This window comes from Microplitis demolitor, chromosome 9 (assembly GCF_026212275.2).
Source record: "Microplitis demolitor isolate Queensland-Clemson2020A chromosome 9, iyMicDemo2.1a, whole genome shotgun sequence".
NCBI classification, from domain to species: domain Eukaryota; kingdom Metazoa; phylum Arthropoda; class Insecta; order Hymenoptera; family Braconidae; genus Microplitis; species Microplitis demolitor.
Genome location: NC_068553.1, coordinates 4,471,992 through 4,499,401, shown reverse-complemented (window position 1 = coordinate 4,499,401; position 27,410 = coordinate 4,471,992). Strand labels below are relative to the sequence as shown.

General features: G+C 29.9%; 1 protein-coding gene across 1 annotated transcript in view; it reads right to left on the bottom strand.

Moving 5' to 3' along the window:
• LOC103572835 (NAD-dependent protein deacetylase Sir2B) overlaps positions 1–18,906 on the bottom strand; it is a 33,441-nt gene extending 14,535 nt beyond the window's left edge. Inside the window, exon 1 of the mRNA XM_053741767.1 lies at positions 18,507–18,906. Within this exon, the coding sequence (XP_053597742.1) occupies positions 18,507–18,561 (55 nt within the window). The 5' untranslated portion in view covers positions 18,562–18,906. The remainder of the gene's footprint in view (positions 1–18,506) is intronic.
• Between the last annotated feature and the right edge of the window lie 8,504 nt (positions 18,907–27,410).

Sequence of the window (27,410 nt, the reverse complement as noted above, 5' to 3'; positions counted from 1 at the left end):
TCACAGTAACTATACGTACTTCAATAAAATCATATGTTGAAGCATTGAAATCGGCGTTTGACCTGCGCGGCAACTGTTTAGTTACTGTGATTACTCATTTTTATCGGAGCGTGAATGCTTGTACTTTCATTTAGACGCGAAAAAAAAATAGCTGATAACTACAGACACTGAAGTATCTAACATGACTGCGTTCTAGCTTTATCCATTAATATTTACAGCAATTATTCTTATGATTTCCAATGGCGTTTCCGGGAATGATGAATTGTATTCGGCTAAACCTTCTAACTTCTTTGTCAGTGGTAAGCTCAACTTTACTTGTTATGCTAACAAACTTATGCGCTATCATAAGTAATTCTATTTTATTGCAATACGTGTGTATGCCCTAATGCGTGTATGTACAAAAGGGATAGGTAACGGCCTCCGGTTGACGGAGGTGGACTTAGGTTCTGTCACATTAATTAATTTGTTGCAATAACACCGAGCTGCTCTGAAGTTTGATTCGGCTTGAATAATCAGAGCACCTAAGGGCTCGAAGAGTAGAAAATCATTAGGGAGCGAGCAAGTGGATAATAACTTGTTCGCAATTTGGATATTACAAATGGAGAAAATCCTTTGTAAGGTATTGAGAAGAAATTGCATTTCACCACTTATCTCGAAGCAACCTAATTACCAGTACAGGGAATTGGTACCACGGAGGGCCTTTCCAAGCCCACTTCGACCAGAGTCTCTTTATTTACTGAGATGGTAATAGTGCTTGGCCCAAGAGAGGTATAGACTCGTGGTGGCTGTGGTTGATACCACGCGCAATGAGGATTTTTGACCATGCCTCCGATTAACGTCCACCTTTAGCCGTCACTCGATCATATTTTTCAATTAGGAGTGTCGTCTGGGGTGGAGGTAGGAATGCCCGCAAAACGTGTATACCCAGAAGAGTGCGGAAACGGTCTTCCGTAAAACGGAGGTAGACTTCGATCCCGTTACATTAATTAAATTTTGTTGCAATAATATAATATTTCGTAATTTTTTTTTTCTTCCTAATGACCAAACTCTTTGTTTTTTTTTTTTTTTTTTTTTTTTAAGTATTACTACCCTCGTAGCATTCTTAAGGAAGTTGTATAAATATGTGTCTTAGGTCTTAAGCAAGTCTAGATGCACGGAAAAAAAGAATCATGACCAGCTTGATACAGTATTTTGTCTGTCACGATACTCGCTTAGCTTAGAGGTTAGCCCAAATAGCGATAACCCGTGTAAAAAAAAATTCTTGATCAATTCCGGAGGGACTACTTGTGAAGACGTTTCCGCTCATAAGACATTTCGGGACAAAAATCGGTACTTTAACAGAACTAAGCATTTCATGAGGACATATTATAGTGCTTTATCAAAATTGCTCTGGAGAATTTTACAGTGGCGCAAATGACGCTGAAGTTCATAAACTATTATAATAGATCTTACACGTTCAGTGAAACTTCACATGGACCATTATTTCATACTAATGAACTCTTTTATTTTTCGACAGGACTTTATATCTCCTACATTGATATAATGATGGTGAGGGCTGTTAAATAAACAGATTGTTGACACGAGTCGTATTATTAAGATAATAAAAATATAATTTGAGACTATAAATTGCAGTAAACAAATAAAATTTGTTGTGATGAGGGATTTCAGGATTTATAATAAAAAAATTATCAAGTCAATAACGAGCCAACTTGAACAAATGGTAAGTGGTGAGTGGGATATTTACAACAGAGGAGACACTCGTTGTATGTATAGTTTAACGAATGTCGAGTGTAGATGAGTAAGATGTAGTGAATGAATATCATCAAGCTATCTTAATAGCAACAGGCGGTTGTACCTTTTATGATTTTTAACACGTCACCCCTTTCTCTTTCTCATCATCATGAGGAACTCTCTTAACGGATATAACGACAATAAAAAAGTTAACATCCAGCAATAAAACTCTGGAGAATATACCTGTCGTCGCCTCATCTTAACATTTACTGAATTTATTACCTATCTTAATATTAACTAATTTCGTTTTGTTATTTTTTTTTTTTTTTTTTAATTCATAAAGAAGAAAGCAGTAAAGTCTATTGGACTGCGATGAAATTCGAATTGGAAAATTTTTACTACTTAAAAAATTAATGAACTCGCATAAAATAATTTAGATTTGAGATGATCTGAATTCAGCATTCCAGGATAATTTAAATTTACACAGATCTGAAAAAACAAAAATCAGGTTGAAGGAGATCTATTTGAATCTGAGTGAAACTACAAAAATCTATTGATAAGTATAAAAGGACAAGATATGATATGGAAGCTTATTTTGGCTTTAGAATACATATTTTCAAAGAGTGAATAAAAAATGTTATAGGATCACATATGATAATCTTATAGAGTTTACATTCAACAATAGTATTGTACTGTGCGGTAAAGAGATAAAAAAAAATGATTTCAGACCAGGGTGAAGCTGGCCCAAGCCGTAGGCGAGGGCTCATATCACCCGCAGTCTAAAATTGTGTTTTATCTTATGACATTAGACCTTCGAGTTTCAGTGTCAGTAGCTAGTCCGAAAGAAGTTAATCTAAGACCAATGGTATTTTAGCGTTAATTGTGATTTGTAATTTATAATTGAGCAGAAATTATGAATATTATTAATTATTGACGCTCATCTTTATAAAACTTGATCAAAAGTAAAAACCGCCATGGTTAAATTCGCAAATCCTTTTAGTCAGCGAGCAGAAATATTATTTGTTTCTTCCCGAAGCATGTAACACATTTGTTTCGGCCCGCTGACTTAAGGCATTCGCCATTGACGCATTTATTAATATTTGTTCACGGCATTTGGCTGAAATTTGTATGTTTCGATTCATTACATAGACGCTGAATCTTATTTACGATGCTGGTGTCATGAAATAATATATAGTGCGGCAAGGGATGAAATAAGACAACTTTAGACGGGTACGAATTTGACTGTCCAAGCCGAAGGTAAGGACTGAGATTACTCGAATTCTGAAATCATGTTTTACCCTGAGTCACGCACGATATTTTTTACCATACCTGCATAGTAAGTTTAAATGTCTGTCCTACTTAAAAGGAAGAGAGTTGTTATTTTCTCTTATTAGAAAACAAATGATAAAAATTAGTGGATGTGTCATTTTTTCTACAAATAGAAGCAAAAATGGAAACTTTCAGGTACAGATCTGTTGAAAAATGATACATAAATCACGAAGGGAAGTAGAACGTCCCAATCTGCATGGTTGCGACCACATTATACACGCGGGTTGGAATATCCTACTTTCCTCCCTTGGTGTGTAATATACTAGAAAGAGTGCTTTCATTGTACAACTTCTGCAGTGTTTTACAATGTTTACTTTCTAAAGCTCTAAGTTCTTTTCCCCTTTTTTACACTCCCTAAACACTTTCTCTCTTCATTTCGCGACTATGGCCCGACTTGTGCTTATAGTATACGGCGTCATAACGGTGATACCATACGACCTCCCATGAACAATGGAGGTGTAGTGACATAAGGAAACCACGGAGAAAACCTAGCCAGTACAGTTTCGGTTTAAGTGAAGCTCCAGTGATCGATAAAATTCACATTTTACTGATCACTGGATCTTTATCCCGTGCCTAACCAAGACTTTTGTTCAAACCTAACGCGTAGCTAAGCGGTCACCCAGCCAAGTAGTAATCATTCTCGATGCTACTTGACTTTGGTGATCGCCTGAGCCGCGTGCGTACCAAACGGCTGCCTCAACCGTTGTTGCATAATATACTATAAATTTTCCGAAAACAACGGTCAGCATAATATGCGATTGAAATGACATATACAGGGAAGAAACTAATGAGTTTTTTTCCAAAGGAAGAATTTGATCGTTTTTCGACGTATTTTAAATTTAAAAAATAGCATAAAAACATTCCCCGTCTTCCGGACATCTATATGGCCATTAAAGGTTAAATAATATTTATAAACAATAAATATAAGACAAGAAATTGCTCGTTGCTCATTTTATCTCATTAGTCTCATTAGTCTCCGAACATTTTTTAGCTGGAACACTTTACTCAAGAAAAAAAAGAATATATGCCTACTCTTATACATGAGATATTACTGTTCAAACTCCGATCATTGATCCGGCTTGTGTACAAGCTACAATCGCAGTGAATCAAAGTTGTCGGTGGTCAGGCACGATTCCGAGGCTACTCCACCCACGATCTTATTGATGGACACGCTATACAATATTATTTTTTGGATGATACTTCAATTTAACAAGAGCTTATATATATTTAAATATATAATTATTATAATAAAAAATGTTGTTTAAATTAGAAATTCTATAACTAGTTAACGGATCAATAAATTAAAACCATTACTTTTGTAAAGAATTAAATGCTCTACAAAAAGAGTCTCAAAATTTTTTGATGAAGCTAACTATTCAGAAGTAATTTAAGCTCGAATTCAAATTTATAGAGAATTCCTCGTATTTTAAATAATTTTTTAATCTCACAGTTCAAAAATTACAAGTTTTACAAATTAATTGTTTGGGAAAAATACTGAAATTTTCGTAAAAAGTAACTTTTGAACGGATAAATTTATTAAAAAATTATAAGAGATCTTTTCTGTCGATCATTCGATTCTCTACATGAAATAGTTGTAGTAGTTTCAATTTATTGATTCGTTAATGAGTTTTAGAATTTCAAATTGAAAAAAAAAAAATGTTTCGCATGTTATTTGAATGAAAAATCTTATTTAAGTAAATGCGTATTTTGAAATTGAGTTTGAAGACCCAATTTGCTACCAAATTTTTTTTTATACTGCATTCAATGTAATTTTCATATGAGGCCGAAAAAATAATATCGACTTTAGCACAGTGTAATAAATATAAATATATATATAAATCTAAATATATACCGTTAGCAGGGATGTTTTCGAAATTCTTTGCTCCTAGGGACTCAAATACTTTCAAATTGATGAAAAAAAGTTCCCTGAAAATATGAGCTCTTAATATTAATTCTGATAGTCCGCATTCCTACCAAAGTTTCTTATGGGAATAACATGGGGAAAATTTCTTTGGTTCTTTAGAATTTTATAACTCGGGTACAGCTGATTCTAAAACAATAAGACACAAGAATTTTTATAGAGAATTTAACGCTCTACAAAAAAGGTCTCTTATGATTTTTCGCTCAGCCTATTAGTACAAAACTTACTCGAGCTCAAATTTCTTTATAATTATCAATATTATTAAGCATATTTATAAAAGAATTGTTTGTGTTCTAAATTCACTTATATTTTTAATTTCTAAGCATTTCAATTTTTCAAAACTTTGTCAGAACTTTTAAACATAATCACCATCTGAAAGAAATAAAAAATATAAGCGACTTTCATAACTTAAACATCTGCGGAGAGTAATCTCAAGTAAATATGCCTATGCATTGTAGTAATAATTACATTACTTGATTGTTTGTATCACTGCGCTCATATGTGATTGCTTATACAAACTATAGAGTAATGTAATTATTACTGTGATGCATAGGCATACTTACTTGACATTTTTTTCCGTGTAGTCTTATATATCGTCAAGAGCACTCCAGTCTTTCAAACGAGTTGGAATAAGTACAGATTTCTTAAGCCTAAATTACTCTGAATAGTGTAGAAATAAAGATTTCAAGAAGGTTTTACTATTGGTGAGACGTTTAAAAGCTATTAATGACATAGCTAAGCGCACAGTTAAACTAATTGGAGATTATAATGGTATATTTTCAGGGATTTCTTTTTTATCAATTTAGAAACATTTGAGCCCCTAAGAGAAAAGAAATTCGAAACATCCCTGCTAAAGGCCATCCTAAAAATATATGAGTCATTAATCAATATTAAAAAAGATTTTATGTTAAAAAATTTCTATTTAGACAGAAATATAAATTCTAAACTGTGTAACAAAAAAACAAAAAAAAAAATCTAACGTCTGTAAAATACCGGTGTGTTGACAAGGAACTCAGTGTGATGAGATGATATCCATGTGTATGATTATATACGGTGCCACGGGCATTGTAATATAATTACTGTATAGTAGAAAATGATGTGAGTAGAATAACCGACGACGACCATGGCGACAAATGAGTAGAGTTAAGATCGTAAAGCTCATATATATATGTTTATATGTATATATATATACATATATCCTTACTATGAGCCGTGTAATTTAAACATTGCCTCACTTTCTACTCACAGAGCTTATTATTACCACCCGCACTCTTTAATATCTGTATACTTTAGGAGTCTTAAGTTTATATTACGGTATTTTGTCAAAGTTGTCGTCAGACAAGTATATCATTAACTCATTCCTTCGAGTCATTTAATTCTCTCTCTCTCTCTCTCTTTCATTTATTTTTTCATTTTTAACATGTACTACACACTTATTATATTTAGTCGATCCATTCCAATAAGATTACCAGTAATCATTTTAACAGATGACGCATTGCCAATACTATATTTATTATGATATTATTATTATAAAATAGATATATATCAAGAAATATTATACCTCAAGTATTAAATGAATTAGTGGATAAGATAAAGATAGAGGTATATATGAATGTATAAAAAGCGAGGGTGGTCACCATATCATGTCATTCAAGATTTTCTTAACTTATAATCAGTCACTCAAATATATAATATACGTTGTTAATCGATTAATAGCGTATGCCCTGGCTCATGTAGAATATAGGTTACGCCTCCTGGAGTCGAAGGACGAGATGTATGGAGACGTGGAGAAACAGATTTACATTTATTATGTGTCATCTCTCGCCGTCATTATCATTGTATACACAATAATTATTTTGTTGAATGTTATTATTATATATGGTATTTCATTATTATTTAATTTTTTATTATTCAATTGTAATTTTCTCATGTGTGTGATGTATGCGGCTTTCAATGTCGGTATAATATTTTCATTTCACGCTAGAGTGGGTGTATGTCTCATAACAACGAATTAAGCCCGGACGGTGAACCCAAGACCGCAAATATATTTTTTATGTCTTGTTTTATTTTAAGTGTTGTTTTAATTAAAAATATGACGAATTTTGCATATCTTTATTTTTTTTCCTAGTCATTTTTTTTTTATTTTTAATAGACTGCATTCTTATTCTTATAGTATTAAACTAAAAAAGTTGCTACTTTTTTTTAACAGAAAAAGAAGTGGGAGGGGGGGAGAGGGGAAGATTTTCTGGAATCTTAAAAAATTACAATTAAAAGAAACAAATAGAATAAGTAAAAAAAAAAAATAATTAGACACTTGTTCCTTAGGGAGTCCGTTTTACCCCCTTATCTTGCTTATCTTCATAATCACAACAACTTCTCGTCAATAATGATTCAGTTCATTTCCAAGTTTTCAGTATAAACATTTTTTCAATTGACCAATGAGTAATGAATTTACATTTCCGCTTCAGACGGTTGTTTTTCACAAGTTTATCGCAAGTTGTTTTTTGCAACTTTATCTGATACGATTTCAATTATAATTTTAAAAGTGTCATCCGGTATTTTGTCCGGAATAAACAGTTAGATTTCTTATTCTAATTCAAAAATTAAATTTTAAATTCATTGAGGAATTAAATTCCAAAATATTTTGGATAGAAACAAACTAGCAATTGTTACTAGGATTATTAGGACAATGTTATCTGAGATAATTCTAATTACAATTAAAAAACAAAAATGCCATCGAGATCGAGCCATACAGATTTCAAATCAATCAGTTTCAAAAGCCGTATTGTGACTGATTTGAATTGTAATGCATGTAACAGAAGAGCATTCAAGTATTATTTGAAATTCGTAAAAGATAGTTTGTTGGAAATGAAACGGTCTACAAGAAAGATTTTATAACATTTTGTGATGAGTCCTGATAGTTTCACCGAAAAAGTCGAAAAATAGTCAAAATTATGTAAATTAAACTTTTACCTTCAATAACTTTTAAAATATTGAATTTATCGAAAATTAATAAGAGATCTTTTGTGAAGAGCATTCAATTCTCTATAGAATAATGTGCTAGTCTTTTCGATATAGTGAACCGTTAATGGGTTGTAAAATTTCAAAATTAAAAACATTTTTTTCTCATGTTATTTAAAGGAGAAATAGATAATTGTGATCAGGAAGTATACTTAATGTTGATATTAAGAGCTCTAATTTGAACAGGCATTTTTTTTTACCCTGCTGAAGCTTTGAAAAGTGTGTTATTGAACATTGAAATATAGTAAATTTTTTTTTAAATCGGTCTGATATACAGATATAAAGTTTTGAAAAGATGATATTCTTCAGAATTTCGTCGTGCCCATATTAATAAATAATTAAGTAGATTGAATCATAGGTATGTGGATTAAAGAAAAGCGTTAGACGTTAGATTATACCAGCGTACGACGTTTCGTATATTTATTTAGACTGTATCAAGTACTGCAACAATTATTATAATTAATATCACAAAAATATTTAATTAAATACTATATGATGCGTTGTTATAGACTAATCCCTTAGAAACTAATCTTAGTATTTAACATCACATGTCAAATTTTTTATTTATAGTACCCTTAACAATTATTTTTGGCATCAATATAATAGCCATTATATAATAAATTTTTTGGTAAACAAATGTATACATTAGGGCGATTCATTTCCCCAAAAGTTTTTTTTTAAGTGCTCAAGCAAAATCTCAATCTACATCGAAAAAAAAAAGTCGTCACCAAATATGAGCTCTTAATTCCAATGCTACGTACTTACTATTTCATTTTGATTTTTTCATACTTAAAATACACGTAAATAAAATTACTTTTTTTTTTTAACTTTCTAATACTCAGCGGCGTTTCATGACATCAACGCGGTTTTGATTGCAAATTGTAGGGCATTTGGTTTTCTTCAAAAGTGCTCATAGTTACTTAGCTGTAATTCCAGCTGTTTCACTTGTGTCCGTTGCGGAAGTTTTACCTATGGAATTGACCTTTATTGGCTTGCAAAACGTAAACCAATGAAATTACACTAAAAATGCTACTGAAAATTTTATAGGAAATTTTAATCCCTTCAAAAAAGTCCTATGAGTCAAGTCGCTAAAGTCCATAGTTTCCGAGTAATACTCATTTTAATAATTTGAAAAATATAATATAAAAAAAAAACAATTACAATTCATATTTTATTTCTCAAGTTATAAAAATGATTATAATTCGGAAACTATGGACTTAAGCGACTTGACTCATAAGACTTTTTTGAAGCGAATAAAATTTCCTATAAAATTTTCATTAGCATTTTCAGTGTCCTTTCATTGGTTTACGTTCTGCGAGCCAATAAACATCAATTTCATAGGAAAACTGAGTTTCGCAACGGAAACAAGTGAAACAGCTGGAATTACAGCTAAGTAACTATGAGCACTTTTGAAGAAAACCAAATGCCCTACAATTTGCGACCAAAACCGCGTTGATATCATGAAACGCAGCTGAGTATTAGAAAGTTAAAAAAAAAGTAATTTTATTTACGTGTATTTTAAGTATGAAAAAATCAAATTGAAATAGTATGTACTTAGCATTGGAATTAAGAGCTCATATTTGGTGAAAATTTTTTTTTTTCGATGTAGATTGAGATTTTGCTTGAGCACTTAAAAAAAAACTTTTGGGGAAATGAATCAGCCTAATATATATAGAAAATGTTATCTTTAACAAATACAAATAAAATATTATAATAAATGAATGTAATTTTTAATGCATTGCACGTTATTAATCTAAATGAATAGACGAAACGTCGTATACTAACATAATCTAGAATCTAACGATTTTCTTTAGTCCACATACCTCCGATTCAAACTAAATTGTATAAAATTCTTTAAAAATTGCGACATGAATCCCTCTACTATAGCTTTATCTCTAAAAAAAATATACCTAAAAAAATAGTGATGGATTAGTTAAAAATTAAGTAACTCTAATTTTTTCGAATCCTTAAAAAAGTCACTAGGTCATTAAAGAACTTATTTTTGGTCTATATTTTTTTTTTACCTATAGTAGTCAAAGTATTATGAAAGATTTCTTAGCTGATGCGTGCAAACGATACCAAAGTGTAAAGCGAGAAGATTTTTGCCTTGGAGCTGTTTGACTCCTCCCTCACGCTCTTTTTCTCGGTGGTTCTTCATATCTCCTGCTGGGTTAGAGGATTCACGGCGAAACTTTACTTTTTCTTTAAACTTAAACTTCTTTTTTATTCTTTTATTATTTTTTTTGTCCTTTCTTATTATTTTTTTGGGTTTATTCTTTAATATTTACCGTCAACATTGTTTTTTTTTTTCTTTTTTAAGAACAAGCCAAAATCATACACGTGTCATGGTGGTTAGATACTAACAAGAGCACGCACGTAGAAAATTATGTTTTAAAATATAAAATACAAAAAAATGCATATGAAAAAAATTATAATTGGATTATTTTATTTTTTTATTTTTTGTATAAATTTAATCAACGCGGGTTATTTCTTTAAGCTGATTAGTTAGTCATCTCATTCGCTGATAAAATCATTCTGATGGAAACGAAGAGAATGTATAAAAAATAATAAATAAAACAAAAATATGACGAGACTATTTAATAATTAAAAAAAATAAAAACAGTAAAATAAATAAATTAAAATTAAAACCTTTTGTTTGTCATGCAGTCTCGAGTGTAGGTTTGATAATCTGATCGAGACCCAATGTCAAGTTTGTATATTTGAATTGTATAAATTTACAAGTGTGTTTTGACTTTTATTTTGATGTGGATGACAGTCGAGAAACATGAGACCAAACAACTCATTAAATATTTTTAATAATAACATAAATATTGTTTTTCTGAATTGTATTCGAAAAAAATTGTTATTTATATTAATCTAAAAATGGAATAATAGTATCTTAGATAACGAGTGCTATCGAATACCATACTCGATGTAATTTGTTGTTTACGATATTTTATACACGGAAAGAAATGTATGGCATTTATCACCATACTCTTATACACTATCATATTGAGCACCATAAGTATGGCGTGCAGTATCATACTCATGGCGTTATGTACTATAAAGTATATATAGTAGAAAACGCCGCAAGTATGGTGCTATACGCTATACTTATGGTACTCAATACTCAATGCTTATGGTACTCATTAAAAATCGTGAGTTAAATATTTCTTTATAAGCACGAAAAAAAATCATACCTACAATTAATTTTTTTATTAATAAGCAAACATAGACATTATTCTTACGGAAAAAAACTAATGAACATTGATGGATACTATTGAAAATCCATAAGTGTTAATAAGTGTTTATTAGTAACTATTGGTAGTCCGATTAGTGAGACTACATCACTATTGAATGTTATACCAGTATTGATCACGTTTGTAAAAAAAAAAACTCTAACCTCAAAATTTTACATTAATCTCTATGTCAATACAGTAAAAATTTATGAATTGCTCTATCATGACGATTGATATTATTTGCATTGCAAAGATTATTGAGATCACTATAAGTATATAGACATTTAAAATAATCTTAACTATTGAGTCCACGGTATTGTCACAGTAATAAAAGCTTCAACTGATATGCAGAAGGATCCAGGTTCGAGCCTCAGTATTGATGTAAAAATAGTAATTAGAAGTATAAATGATTGGATCCAATGCTTTTTTATCGGGTTACACCATCGATACTATGGAATAAGTGCCACGCGCTTATGACACTAAAAATACTGAGAACATGTATTAAGAACACTAAACGTTTAAATTACACTAAGCCAAATACATACACTAAACGCATTAATGACTCTAAATCATTAGTGCCCAAAAATACTCGACTATTGGTTTTTTAATAGTGTTCACTAATATTATTCCTTAAGGATAGATATATAACTTGATATAAAGTCTAATATTTATTTTATGTCGTTCAAAAACAAAGTTATAATTTTAAGGTGACGTATGATGATGATAAACACTACAGTCGTTTGCCGTTACATTTAAGGTGCATGTGCAGTTTAGAGAATTATACTAATGATGTAGCTTTGAGTAAATTTGAGTTTCCACCAGTATCCTATCTAGAACATTACGATAACTCAGATTATAAAGTAGAAATATTTCACCCACATTTTTGTGAAATTTCGGGTTGAGGGGATGCACTAGTGCTCTAAGAAAACTGAAACATCGAATCCGATCAATCAGAAACGATCAGAGTTTAATAATAAAGTTTATTTTCTGACCTTTTGCTAGCATCATTGATCTTCGGAAGTAATTTAATTTTTTATGAAATTAATGATTTTAGTCGTTAGCAGTTGGAATATTGTTGCCGCTTTGTATTTATGCTATATATAAATTAATTTAAAAATAATTATCATTCATTTAATTTAAAAATTTTAATGGCAGTCATTAATTTTTATAATTGATATCTTCGTCTTTCCCTCTTCCCTTGTCATCGAAGATCCGATAAAAACCTTTTTTACTATTAAAAATCGGTCTATCGGTTAAGCCTGCGGGCCAGCACCGAAACTTTCCGCTGTTTTCAAGCTTAAGGAGCTCGAAAAAATTGTTGTGACTACATTTTCAAGCTCTCGAGCTCGAAAATACTTTTGTATGCCGGTGTTTTCGAAAAAAAAAAAAAACGTTTTTTACCATTTTTTCTTCAACTATATATTTCAAACGAATTGACCGATTGAGACGGTTAAGATAATAATCGACGCGTTTTATTGAATTCTAAAGCTGATCAGATTTTGGAATTGATTTGTCTAGCTAATTTTAAGAAATTTCAAAAATACTAAAAACAAAATTTTTTTGATGATCGAGGTGGCATTCGACGGGGCTTATTAAGTTTTAGAGCTGATTAGATTTAAGAATCAATCTGCCGAATACATTACAAATTATCCAAAAAAAAAACATTTTTGAAAAAAGTTTATTTTTGGAATATCTCTGAACGAGCCCTACCGATCAAGTTTATTTTTTTTTCAGCTTTTAGATATTGACAAGCCGCGTCGAATGACACCTTGATGATCAAAATCGGTTCATCTGTTCAAAAGTTAAAAATATTTACATAAGTACGTACATACATGCATGCATACACTCGGACATCATCATGAAATTAGTGAGAATAGTTTCCTAGAACCTCAAAACGTCAAGATCTATTAAAAATTCGATTTTCGAAAATCGGATCGAAACCAATAACTTCCCGAATTTTTGAAAATTTTTAATTTTCTCATCGGGAAGTTAACAAAAAAGGTTTTGGAAGATAAATTTATAAAGGTATAGAAACCTATAGGTTGTTGTTAAGTGTATAATAGTCTTGTGTTCGGTAAAAGCGAACATAAGTACAAAGGTGAGGTTTCATTTGTCGTTCTAACCTATCGTTTATTATGTCTACTGAACGCTCGAATGCAATTGTACCCTTAATTTCCTTATTCAACCGAGTTTTGAGCCGCAATAGCCTAACGTATATATGTCTCTTATCAGATAAAGAGTGTAAATCTACATTTTAAATTTTGATCTATGTAATAGCAATCAGTCATAACTATCTGTTTTATCTGTACTGATTTCATGTCACATATGGTGATGATTAATCCGAATTTCACGACTAACAAATTCACGTACTTTTAACATTAGCTAAAGTTCAGTAGGAGAATAGATTTTCTCTACACAAAGTTAGAATTGTTTTAAGATTCGTTTATGTTTTGTATTCAAGAACTGTAATAGATGTTTCTTATTTTCAGTGTCAAAGCACTTCCGCTCTCGTCATCATCTCAGAAAAATAGAGCTAAGAGTATGACTTCATCATATATTTCGTTACAAAATTACTTTATTCTGAAAGAGTTTACCATCTTTTTTATTAAGAACTTAAAATTCTGCATTTTGTTTTTCAAGCATTATCATTGATGTGGGATAAGCCATATGACATTATGTATAAGAGTGTAAAATTTTGCAATGGGTTATTTTGACGTTAATTAAAAAAAAAAAAAATACTTTTTATCGGGCCTATTGATTTTTCAGACTGAATCTCTGATATACTTCAAACTGCTACGATTTAGCAAATTAAAAATTTTTCATCTGCTATGGATTATTATTTATTTGTCATGTGAAAAATTCTTAGGGCGATAAGAATGTAGAAAATTTTATTCTCTACGAAATTTTGATAATAACTATTTTCAATTTTCAATTAATTTATAAAGAGGCATGCAAGGAAAACCAATTTTCAGCCTCATTTTTAAAGATGATGATCCAAACGAAATAATTCGCATAAAATCTATGGATTTCTATTCAAATCTTTAAACTTAATACATCACAACTTGAAACTACTATTTTATTTGTCAGGTAAAGCTTCTTCTACCGTAGTACTGGAATACTGTCAGATGGATTTAATACTATAAAATTGATTGAGCAGATCGATGGTTCCTCGAAACGAAAGTATTTACATCATCAAAATTGTTTTTTATGCTGACCGTGCAGCTTATAACTTTGCTTCTTGTAATATACTCGATTAAATTTATTCCAATTAAGATACTTGCATATTCTTTTACATTGAAAGTAATATATTCTTTTCGATAAAAAAATATCAACAATAAGTTAAAGCGATTGGGTTACTTGACTAGTAATCATAAAAATTATTTATTAAATCATTGCTGATCATCATATTTTGTATACTAAGTATGACAGGCGAGAGTAGGGTGAAATGTGATATTATTTTTTATGCGTGGGGCAAAATGAGACACTATTTGTTAGCAGAAAAAAATTATATTTTATAAATGTTGATACACACAGAGTAGGGGACGGGGGCAAAACGGGGTACTTAGAGAAAAAATCGAAGTGAATGGAAAAAATTTTTAGTTGCCGTTAAAAAAAATCCATTTTTGGGGGTAAAGTGGGGTACCCGCTAACAAAGATGAAAAAAAAATTCTGGAAATTAATTTAATTAAATTTTCTCATCAGAAATGTATATACAGAAAAACTCGTATATACATTTCACATCATTACTGGATGCAAAGGAAAAAAAAAATTTTTATAACTTTTATCATTAAACAAGTCACTTTCGATTTTTGAAAGTTTAGAAAAGTGATTTTGGAATGTTTGAAAAAATTTTAGAGAACAAACTTTATTTATAATATTAAAATTGTTTATCACGTCTAGAAAAATTAAACAATAAATATTGATAGATCATAGAAATTTGGGACTTATAAAATTCAAACTCAGTTTTAATTTAAGTTAACTTTAATCAAAACTGAGTTTGAATTTTATAGGTCCCAAATTCCTGTGATCTATCGATATTTTATTTATAATATTTCAGGGGTATCGCTCCCCAACCCCTTACATTCTATATTAAAAGTATGCCATAAGTTGGTCACCCAGAAGCAGTTTGACTATATTAAAATTTTGATAAAAAAAAAATGTATGCATGAAGAGAAATTTAAAATATATTAAATATCAGTACTTAAGTCGTAGCCATTGATAATAGAATATTGTTTTTTTACTTTCTTCCAAATATATTTTACGCTCAAGTCCCATTTATGCCGAAATGTAATTATGCGACTTCGATAATCAATTCCTTCAAACCTAAAATTACTAACATTTTTTTTTTTTTTTAATCAAGATTCCGAAATTATTTTTCAAGTCGAAATTTCGACTTTCGACATTTTGATACTTTGAATTTTCACCGTTGATCTATGAATATGCTAATGTATCTAAAAAAGTGATAAAAATAAATTCATCTAAGTAGAATGTCGGATTCAGATCTTAGACGCAAATTAATTTTTCCGATCTAATTTCAGTCTCTCGAAAATAAATTTACGACTTTGGATTACTTGATAATTTTTCATTTTCTTGCTTAGATCACATAGATCTGTACTGATCTACATATATCTAAATAGCTACAAAATTATATTAACATTAGCTTGCGTAGACTGCGATATTAAATGCTCCGTCAATCAGAATAATGTTTGCCCAAGTCATAGAATAAAGATTTATGAACAAATAATTTATCAAACGTTCCTAGAGATACAATTTATCACAAGCCAATTTTTCATTCCTGTCATAAGCTTATGCGTTTAAATACATGATCGAAAAATTGCATGGAAATAAGATTACTATTAATCGTTCAATGACAATAGACTTGTAACTTATTTCAAATCTCCTATTTGACAACTGATTTTATCACAAGACCAACTTGTCTATATGTATCTTAATTCCCGCAGGATAAATAAATATGTCTCAAATAGAGGAGCAGACGATAGCATCAGAAATACTCACAGTATTTAAATAATTAAAGTTAATATGTAAATAAATCATGTTACAAGTAATAGAAATTACTGTTTAGTAGATAGAAAAATGAAATTATACTTATTTGACGTTTCAGCTTCAACATTCGCCGTTTAGAATATTCAAGTTTATAGTAGGAAAGTAAGAAAACATTCAGTATGATAAATATTATTTTAAATGTCGAAAAATTCATTTTATGTACAACGTTATATAATTATTTATTTCTTCAAATTGTCCAAAAGTAAAATCGAAAATAAATAATGATGGTCCTAAATTACTTTTTCGCATATCTTATTACTTAGTAACATAACGATTGCACTCAACTGGCAAACTTATGAAACATCAAAAAGTAAATCTTACAGAATTTTATTAAAATCAAACAGAAATATTCTCAGTCGCCCGTTAAAATATTAAACGTTTTCAACGTAATATTGAACATTTTGAACGTAAATTGAACATTTTAAACGTGAATTGAACGTTTTTTAACGTAATGAATGTAAATTGAACATTTTGGACGATGACCGGCCTATACAGAAAATAAGAGATCGGAAAAAGAACGCACCAAGCTTCATTGCAAAGTTCTCCAAACTGATTTGCAAAAACATACGTAGTATCCTCAAGGTCTTCCTCGAGAACACAATCTATGGTGCTGTCACCTAAACGAAGAATATTAAATTGAAGACTGACACTGCCATGAGGTTGCCCGATCAAAAATTATTTTATCTATAGATAATTAAATAATCTATCTTAAGTACTATATATCTTATTGCAAATCAGTCTGGAGAACTTTGCAATAAAGCTTGATGCGTTCTTTTCCCGATCTCTTTCCTTCTTCATAGGCTTGTCATCGTCCAAAATGTTAAATTTACGTTCATTACGTTAAAAACGTTCAATTTACGTTTATTATTTTGACTCGGGATTTAGATTAGAAATCATAATAATTTTCAGAATTTTCGAAATTACCATAAACAATAAAAAATATTTTTATCTTTCAATTCCTTGCAGGTCATACTCTAATAACTTCAACTAAACTTTATACTGTTCATTTTTTCTTCCACTAAAAATTTTTTTATTCCAAATCCATAAAAAAAAAAAAAAAAAAAAAAAAAATTTCATTGACTTTTAATTTTAATTCAATAAATTTTTCAACAGTCCATTTTACTCAACATTCTTATATCTATCTTGACTTTGTAACTTTACTAGTAATCCCTACTTGACAACCATAATATATACACAGGATAATATAAAATACGAAGGACCCTTGATGTGACAGTGTCTACTCCCTCGTGCAAATAATCTTATGTATCTAAAACCAACAACTAGTGTCACATCAACAACTTCAATCCGTTAAAAAATGAAAAAAAAAAATAAATAAAATAAAAATATCTTATTCTTCACGACTCCACAATTTATTTATACACAAAAAAATTTATCCGCCCAAATATAAAAAAAAATTTACTTAATCAAAATATCAAATAGCTGTCTGATTATAAAGTTAGCTTTGTTCTTTATATTTATTTAGTATTTAATATATGAAGATTAAATAATGATATCTCATGAGTGTTGGTGGCGCACGACGTGTGAAAGAATCGATAATTAAAATAAACAAAAAAAAAGTGTATATATGATAATAATGAACATTGATAAGAGGTTAGTAAGCAAATATTTATATGTATAATTAATATATAAATAGAAAGTGGCATGCATCCCAGATGATAAATTTAAATACCCGTGTAAAAAAATTGTATTCATTATGAATTTAGATCTAAATTTCATTACCAAACTCAGATCGTGACACAAGTATGACGTATCATGAATTCGCCCCAACAACTGTAATTACGACAAAATTACGACTTATTCAAATTTTTATCAAAATGATATGGAGCTTTTTTGAAATATGTGATAATTTTTCTTCACAACCGATACTGACTTGCTAGACCAAAAGAATTTACCGAAAGTTTTTGAAATAAAAATATTGACTATATGCCGAATATAGTAGAAATTCAGTCAAATTCCTCTACATGTCATTCTAAATTTTTTTCAAATTCGTTATGAAATAATTTTAGTCAGGGATTTACGAGACGAAAAGTTGTCAGAGAAAATTTAAGATGAACATCATATTTGTGTTACGATCTGACTATCGATCTAAATTCATTATGAACAAAAATTTTTTTTATATGGATATTAGTTTGAGTAATAATAATAATAATAATAATATTATAAATAAGCAATGTACACACACCGACTTAATGTGGCAAGGGTGATAGCACCGGCCACTAGGACCCCGTAGATCATCGCTTCCTCTTTCTCCTATAGGAGGATATCCGTCTTCTCCCAATACAATTTCTTCTTATCATCCACTCACTCACTTCCGTTTACATTTAAATAGTATTTCATTTATTGTAAAAAAATATAATTCACGATTTTTCGGTAAACTAGTCATCGAAAAAAAAAAACTTAAAAAAAAATCACCCTGGAATTTTGAAAGTAAAAAAAAATTTTTTTACTTAAAAAAAAAAAAACTGTGAGCACCTAGGAGTCTGTGCGACTTGGCGATCTTATAGTGACTGAGTAGTCCCGTGGTGCAACTCCCAGTTACTCACTTTGCGGACTCACTACTCACTCACTCACTCACTGATGCCTGAGTCCCACCTCCTCTTTTTCTCCATCTTACCTCTGCTCACTATATACCAGCACAATAGTGACTATGCTACACCACACTACACACCAGCCAGTTACCTTTTTCCCCTCTCCATTGCCGATACCGACCACCCTCACGCGTGTGGGGGATACTGCCTCGAGCCCTGGGCCCAGCAATTTCATTACACGTATCATTAAATGTATTGCTGCATCTATATTTTTTTCAAAAATGCATTATACTATACATTTTTTTTTTTTATATTTTTACATTATTTAACATAAAGGACTGTTGAGTAAAATTAACATGTTAAAATTAGTTAACTCTAATTTAAACAGAGAAAATAAATAAAATTGATAATTTTTTTTTCGCTTTTTGATGAAGAAACTGACCTAATCTAATTAAATCAGCACTCGCATATTTATTTATTGCACTAGAAAAATTATGACCTTGCAGGGCAGCCCCAAAACTTTTCGTTGTTTTTTTTCGAAGCTCAAAGAGCTCGAAAACGTAATTTACAATGTTTTTAACTTGACAATACCTTTGATTACATTGGTGTTTTCAAACGTGAAAACGGTATGTTTTATATTATTATTAAACTTGAAAAATTGAAGACATCAAAAATACTTAATAAACAAGCGTTCTTAAAATTTTTTTACAATTATGTTAAAAATATCAATGTTATCGGACAAAAATCAATGTCAATGATTAAAATAAGGATTTTTTCAATGATTTTCGAATAAGATCTGAGCATTGATAGATAAAATATCCAAGAAAAATGCTTAAAAAGGTATTTTTTCGATTTTGTTCTTGCTAACATTATTTAGACTAAAGAACGAATTGCATTACATTATGTGGTAATCGAAAAAGACCATAAAAACGAAGAATAAGTATGATTTTGAACACATTTTAGTACATTATATTATGATGTGTCCGGGAAAAATAACATAAATTGTTATATTTTAAACTTTTCGTCATCTATATCTTTTGAACCAATCAACCGATTTTGATGTTCAATGTTGAACTTCCTGAAGGTCGAATTGGAATATCAGAATTTTTATCAGAAGACACAAAAGATTTTACAATTACTGAGTCCAAATTCTCGATTGACTTCAGTATAATTCTTTTATTATTTGTTTTTGAAGTTGATGGAACGGCTAGACTTTCAGACTCAGTGGACAAAGTTTTTTCACCAGGGATTTCAAATAACATACGCGAAACTTCAGCAACATGATTCTCGAGTATTTGAGGTGGAGTTACTAAATCGAAATTTTGAGTTTCTGTGGTTTCCGTTGATTTAGTTGTAGTTGCTGAAGTTTTTTTCCACTGAATCAATGATTTTATTGAAAATTTTAGTTTTATTTCCTAATGAGTTTTCTATGTAGCCTTCAGCAACAGTACTTGATTTCCAATCGACGTGAGCCTTAATCGTCGTCAGACTAGCACCTGAATTTGCAAGTAATGTTGCTGATGTACGTCGAAAACTGTGACCTGTATACCGCTCTGAATTTGGTAAATTTAAAAAAACTGCAATCGTTTTCGGAACTTTGCTAAATTTATTTTTACCGATCACTTGACGCACACAACTCCCACGATGATATTGTGAAAAAAAATCTGTTAGTGCCGGGCTCACTTGGTCGTAGAGTTATATACTTGTTAATTATGTGATAAAAATGAGCTCCAATAACGAAAGGCCTAGGATAGTAGTTTTTAGTATGTCGAATTGTTACAGTATATCGTGTCCCATTGTCTTCAACGTCAGTTGTTAAAATATTACAGAACTCAGCTGTTCTTAAAGCTCCCGAAGCTGTCCGAAACTCCAAAGAAAGCAATAGCCTAAAAAATAATAATTTGTATTTATAAATTTTTGTAAATAATAAAAAAATTGTAAATTTATTTGCATGCTGTTTATTAGTTTATAAGAAAAGAATAAATCAAAATGAAATACCATTAAAGGGTCACAAAGATTTTGAAAAAAAAAAAAAATATATTAATTTTCAAATCATTGAGTTATTCGATTATTAATATTTTACTTAAAAATTTAATGAATAATTTAGTTTTGAATTGATAATTCGGAATAACATCATTTATAATTTGATTTCAAACAATTATTCAAAATCTCTAGCTTAATAGTTTAAATTTAAATAATCTAGTTGAAATAATCTAATGAGCAGTTTAATTTTAAATAGATAATTTACCTTCATGGCTAAATAAACGTGATCTGGAGCATCGTTGATAAATTTTTGAATCTCAGGCAATGAAAAAACAAAAGATTTTTTTGGTTGAAATCCTTTGGATTGATTTTTCATAAACTGCTTGAGCTTTTGATATTTAATAATATCGACATTATGATTAAGATTCATGGTAGTTTTTAACATAGACCAACGACTCCATAAAGTCGTTGGTTTTAATTTTTTAGATAACTCGTTGAAGTAAACTATAAATACTTCTTCTGCGTATGATTTTGTATTATTTATGTCCATCCACTTTATGAATTCATTATAACAGAGCATATATTTGGCATTGGATTTTTTCGGTAATAAATTTTTAACTATATCATCAGCTTCATCTTCTATATTTCTCAAAAGAATTTCTTCATTTTCACTGTCACTTGAATCGTCAGACGTACTCATTTTTTAAATTTATTTAATTTACTTTTATTATTATTATTTATTTTTATTTAATTTATTTTTGATCAAATTATAATTAATTTTTTTTAATTGTAAAAATTTTCAAGGTAAATAATAAATGACAAGTCTGTTATAGATTGTCACCAAGCAACAGCTACATGTATTTATTATTTTATTATAAAGAAAAAAAGTTGACATCTGCGCATATTTATTGACATTATTTTTAACCGGGGCAAAAAAAAAAAAATTAAAATCATCGTTTTTTTTGTTTTTATTGTAACCATACATTTTTTTATGTTTCTTTACATCAACGAATTTTCGGTCCTGGTATGATAAAAAAAAGTATGTGCACCACGAGAAGAAAGTCAGTCATCTCAACCCGCATGTTTGTCACCCTCGCCTTCGGCTCGGGTGGCAATTTTCATGCGAGTTGGGATGACTAACTTTCTTCCCTTGGTTCACAATATACTATTTTGTTTTATGCCCTTTCGGTTTTAAGCAAAATTTTTTTTAAAGTCATAAGGGCGTATCCTATTTTTTCGGTTTATTATTAATTATAGGTCAGAGTAAGAAAAAAAGTGCAAGGGTAATAAGAATTATCACTCCACAACTTAATTTATCTAAACAAATATTTATTTGAATAAAAAACCAAATTTCTTTATTTAATTTTGATCGAATCTTAAGTTTGTCACAATTTTTTTAATTCAACAATTGATGTAAAAAAATATGTATAATTCAAGAACGAAAAAAATTCATCTAAAAAATTCTAAATTCTATGAGTGCTGTGAAATTTAATTTAATCAAATCAAAAAATGCACATTTAGATTGTTCAATTTTTCAAAGATTGGAGCAAAAAAGTTTTTTTATACGCCCTTATGGTTTTAGTAACGCGATATCTTTTCACAAAATTACCGACCAATTTAATAATTACCTTCTTTTAATGCCAGAAAGTAATGAAATGAACAAAATATGTTTCTTAATAAAATCAATGGCAGGAAACAAATAAAAGTACTGAGAATGATATTCTGTATTGATTGATTATCATATAGTTGAATCAATAATTAATAAAACCTGTCAAGATAATAAACTGATAAGATTTTGAGACCGATTAGATTAGTAGATTATGAATCATTCAAACATTGAACTCCAAATAAGGTATAAAGCTTAAGAGTTGACTGTAATTGAAAATGATCTAATCATTTCCCTAGTAAAAATGAAATGAGGCACTGGCTCGTGTCTCGCTAGCGTCGCTAGAACCAATGCTAACGGTAAATGATAAACGAGGCGGTCCTCGTTTATTTTTACTACGGTTGATTCTGGGGTAGGGTATATGCTCCAGTAGTTGACCGTGCACCAGTAGTTGACCGCTTTTGTATAAAAGCCCTAAAATTGTCATCAAATGAATATCTTATGGCCTTAAAATTAATATTCAATAATTATTAAACTTACAATAATCATAATTAGTAACTGCTTCAAATATTATATAATTTTTATAACGTCAAAAATAATGCATGAAAATTTCTCACAGTATGATTTTACTAAAATCGGTTATTTACTATAGTTAAGTATCTGAGAGGTGTGTGCATTCGTCAAATAATAAAATAATTTCTATTGGGTTAATCTTGTCAAATTAAGTCCCGTACTAGTTATTAATAGTTATTTAACAAATTTATTAATGAGATCTTGCAAAAATATTCATATTAGTACCAATTTAATGACCGGTCAGCCGATAAAAAACGTTTGGATCAAACCAGATATGTCTGGATCTCGTTAAATCTGTTTATATCCAAATACATCAAAATATTTGATCTTGCTAGATATAAGCATATATAATTATATCTGCTCAGATCTAATCATATATAAGCAGATATAGAGATGTATTGATTGATATCCAAATAGATATACGTACATCCAAGCATATATAAATATATCTGCTCAGATCCAACTATATATAAGCATGTATAAAAATTGATATCCCTGCAGATATGCCTACATCCAAGCATATACAAGTATATATAGTTATATGTGCTCAGATCCAACTATATATAAGCAGATATAAAGATTTATATCCGAGCAGGTATACTTATATCCACGCATATACAAGTACATATAGTTATATCTGCTCAGACCCAACTGTATGTATGTGGGTATATAGATGCAAAAATAATTCATATCCAAGCAGATATACGTATATCCAAGAATTTATGACTATATCCAAAAATGTGTGTATATATGTAGTTATATTTGATCAGATCCAATAATATTTAAATACAGGTAAGGCTCATGAATCGTCTAACTGTCAGGGTTCTACTGCGAATCAGACATTAAATACAAAGTTTTTTATCTAATTATACCCGAATATCTGAGCAATATACGAAAATTTAAAACTTTTATCCAAGCAGATATAAATATTTTCAAAAATAAATTATTACACATTGGAAGTATTATATCTGTTTACATTTAACTATATAGATTAAGGTGAATATAATATATTTATTCCTATGTAATAGATAGAAGTTTACGAAAATATTTATAATTTTTTTGATGATATGTAATTAAATGTAAACGTAAATAATTGAATATAAAAGTATCAATGTTTCTAAAGTATTCATCTATTTTTTTTACTTAAATATCAATTAACTTTTGATACACTCGGAAAAATTTCCAACAAATTTTACTATGGGTGCATTGTAACCCCGGACCATAAGAAAACTGGCACAAAATTTACAAGTGTCCCATAGTAAACGGTATGCGCAGATGACACGATTGAGACTTATGCGCATACGTTTACTATGGGACGCTTATAAATTTTGTACCAGTTTTCTTATGGTCCGGAGTTCCAATGCACCCATAGTAAAATTTAATGGGAATTTTTCACAGTGTACATATGTTATACATTGGGTTTATTAAAAGCATTAAGAAGTAATAGCAATAAGTTCCAAGATGTGAGTAGATATTGTTTTTAGAATGGTCTAAAGTATAATGTATTCATACCTGCATTCATTAGAATGCAGTGAAACCTCTTTAGATATATGTGCTTAAATCTGTATAGATTTCTTTAAAGATCGACATTTACGCAGATCTGCTTGGATAAACTTACATATTCGTGGATATAGTGAGATCTGTTTGGATCTATTTTGATATTTTTAGATCTGTTTGGATATATTTAAATATAGTGAAATCGGGTAGACAATTTCATTTTATCAAATTTATTTAATTTTTAAATCAAATTATTTTTCACTTCTTCTGATCAGGATACTCTGTTTTGTGTACCTCCCTTCTCTCTTTTCTAAAATTATTATTTTTTTTTTTTCGCATTTGATGGTTTTATTCGGTGTTTAATTATAATTTATGAAAACTATTGAAAAATACTGGTCAACACGCATGCGCCGTATGTTTCTCATCGGACGCAGATACCGCGAAAAATTGCAATCTAAAATTTGAATAACTAAAAGTAATAATAAAGAAAAAATAATAAAACCAATAGCATGGTTTTTTTTTGTTTATTTATTTAATTCCAATTCCTTCGATAGGTTACTTAAATAATAAATTATTTTTAACTTCCCTCTAAGAAAATTGCAAATTTTCAAAAATTCGGGAAGTTATTGGTTTCAGTCCGATTTTCGAAAATCGAATTTCTAAGAGATCTTGACGTTTTGAGGTTCTAGGAAGCTATCCTGACTAATTTCACGATGATGTCCGAGTGTATGTATGTATGTATGTATGTACGTACGTATGTAATTATCTATAACTTTTGAACGAATGAACCGATTTTGATCATCAAGGTGCCATTCGACGCGGCTTGCGAATATCTTGAAGCTGAAAAAAAAAAACTTGATCGGTAGGGCTCGTTCAGAGATATTTCAAAAATAAACTTTTTTCGAAAATGTTTTTTTTTGGATAACTTTTTATGTTCTCGATGGATTCATTTCAAAATGAACTGGACTCTGAAGCTTCATAAGCCGCGTTGAATGCCACCTCAAACATTAAAATCGGTTAATTCTTTCAAGAGAAACCGTTGTCGAAAGAATTTAAAAAAAAAAAATTTTTTTAGCACTTTGAAAATTTCCCAAAAACGACTTAATGAATCAATTTAAAAATCTGATCAGTTGTAGAAGACAATAAAACGTGTCGATTGCCGCCTTGAACGTCTAAGTCGGTTTATTTCTTCGAGAGAAATCTTTTGATAAAAAATGGTAAAAAAAACGTTTTCTTTCGAAAACAAAGACATACAAAAGTATTTTTGAGCTCGAAAATGTATCTACAACAATTTTTCGAGCTTAAAGAGCTCGAAATAGACAGGAAGTTTTGGGGCTGGCCCGCAGGGTCAACCGACAGACCGATTTTTTTTTTCGATAAGCGTTATGAGGCGTGCACTTTTGGATTTTCCAAACTTTTTGTTTATTATTTTCATATTCATTAACGCCTGCAATAGGTGGAGAATGTCAATATGTATACAGTAATAAAAGATTTATTAATAAATACGGACATTGACAGTTACATTAGACGTACATAAAAATATATAATATCTCTTACCTGTTTGCATTTTCTTTAAATGTAAATATTAATTAGTTCCAATATTTAAATTAACGCGATAACATGAAATTATCGAACATTTATTACAATATTATAAAATATCTCACAAGATATGTAGGTTATAGGATGAAAATTGAAGAATTATGATTCACATAACTAAAAAATATATACAAAAGGAAAAAAAATGTAAGAAAACAAATTTCAATCACAAGTGAAACCGCGTTGGATTATCATAATGACTAAGCCGTAGAACTATGAATGAACTTGGTATAGTATATACAACTATACAATACAGAGAGTAGTGTACTTATTTAAATGAAAACTGTATGACACGTGGGCGTACGCCAGGTACGGCAGCCAATCATTTAAATGCCGCTGAAGTAACACATGCAGGCGTCGCGTACAACTCACAGTCGTTATATATATCGTTATACTTATATATTAAATTAGACTTGTTTAATTACAATTTATCTTCTCGGAATATAATCAATTGTTAATTAAGTATATAAATATATATGTACTGTCATATATAAATTTATACTATGACGTGGATTTTATCAAGATGATAAACGAGGTTGCATTGATATTTTTTTTTTTTATTCATTTCGTACAATTGTGTTAATAGTATAGGAATAAAGAAAAATGATAAGAAGAGATGAGGTGGCCCTTGGCGCCAACTAACCTGCTTCAATCTGACGGTGTTGATATAATCTTATTCACTCACCTTCAGTTAATCTTCTATATATATATATATATATTAGGTGTACAACTTTGCTTCCGCCGTTTTGCAATAGATGGCTGTAGCGGTAAGTGGTAGTCGAAATAAATAGATCGTAGATGTCATACAATAAGCTTAGGCATTTGTAAACATAACGCCATCGAAATATTAGTCGATTTGTGTCTGCATCATAAAGTTATTAATTTTTGAATGCCAGTTTTTGAACCCGAGATTCTCAATCCTTATTCTGACTATTTTCAGAAGAATGCCTGTGTGTGTGTGTGTGTGTGTGTGTGTGTGTGTGTGTGTGTGTGTGTGTGTGTGTGTGTGTATGCGTGTGTGTATATAGATGTAAACTCTTAATATCCTTTTAATGAACTGATCGATTAAAATGTTTAAGGTAGCAATCGAAAAAGTTTCTTGGCCGTCAATTTTTCTGAAAATTTCAAATCAGTCGATCAAATAGACTGTAAGAAATGGAAGAAAAACAAGAAAAAAACTGTTTGTCAGTTTATTTCAAATTTTTCAGAAATGGCTTGATCGGTCAATTCCAAAATCTAATTAGCACAATAATTTAATAAAACGGGTCAATTGCCGCCTCAACCATCTGAATCAGTTAATT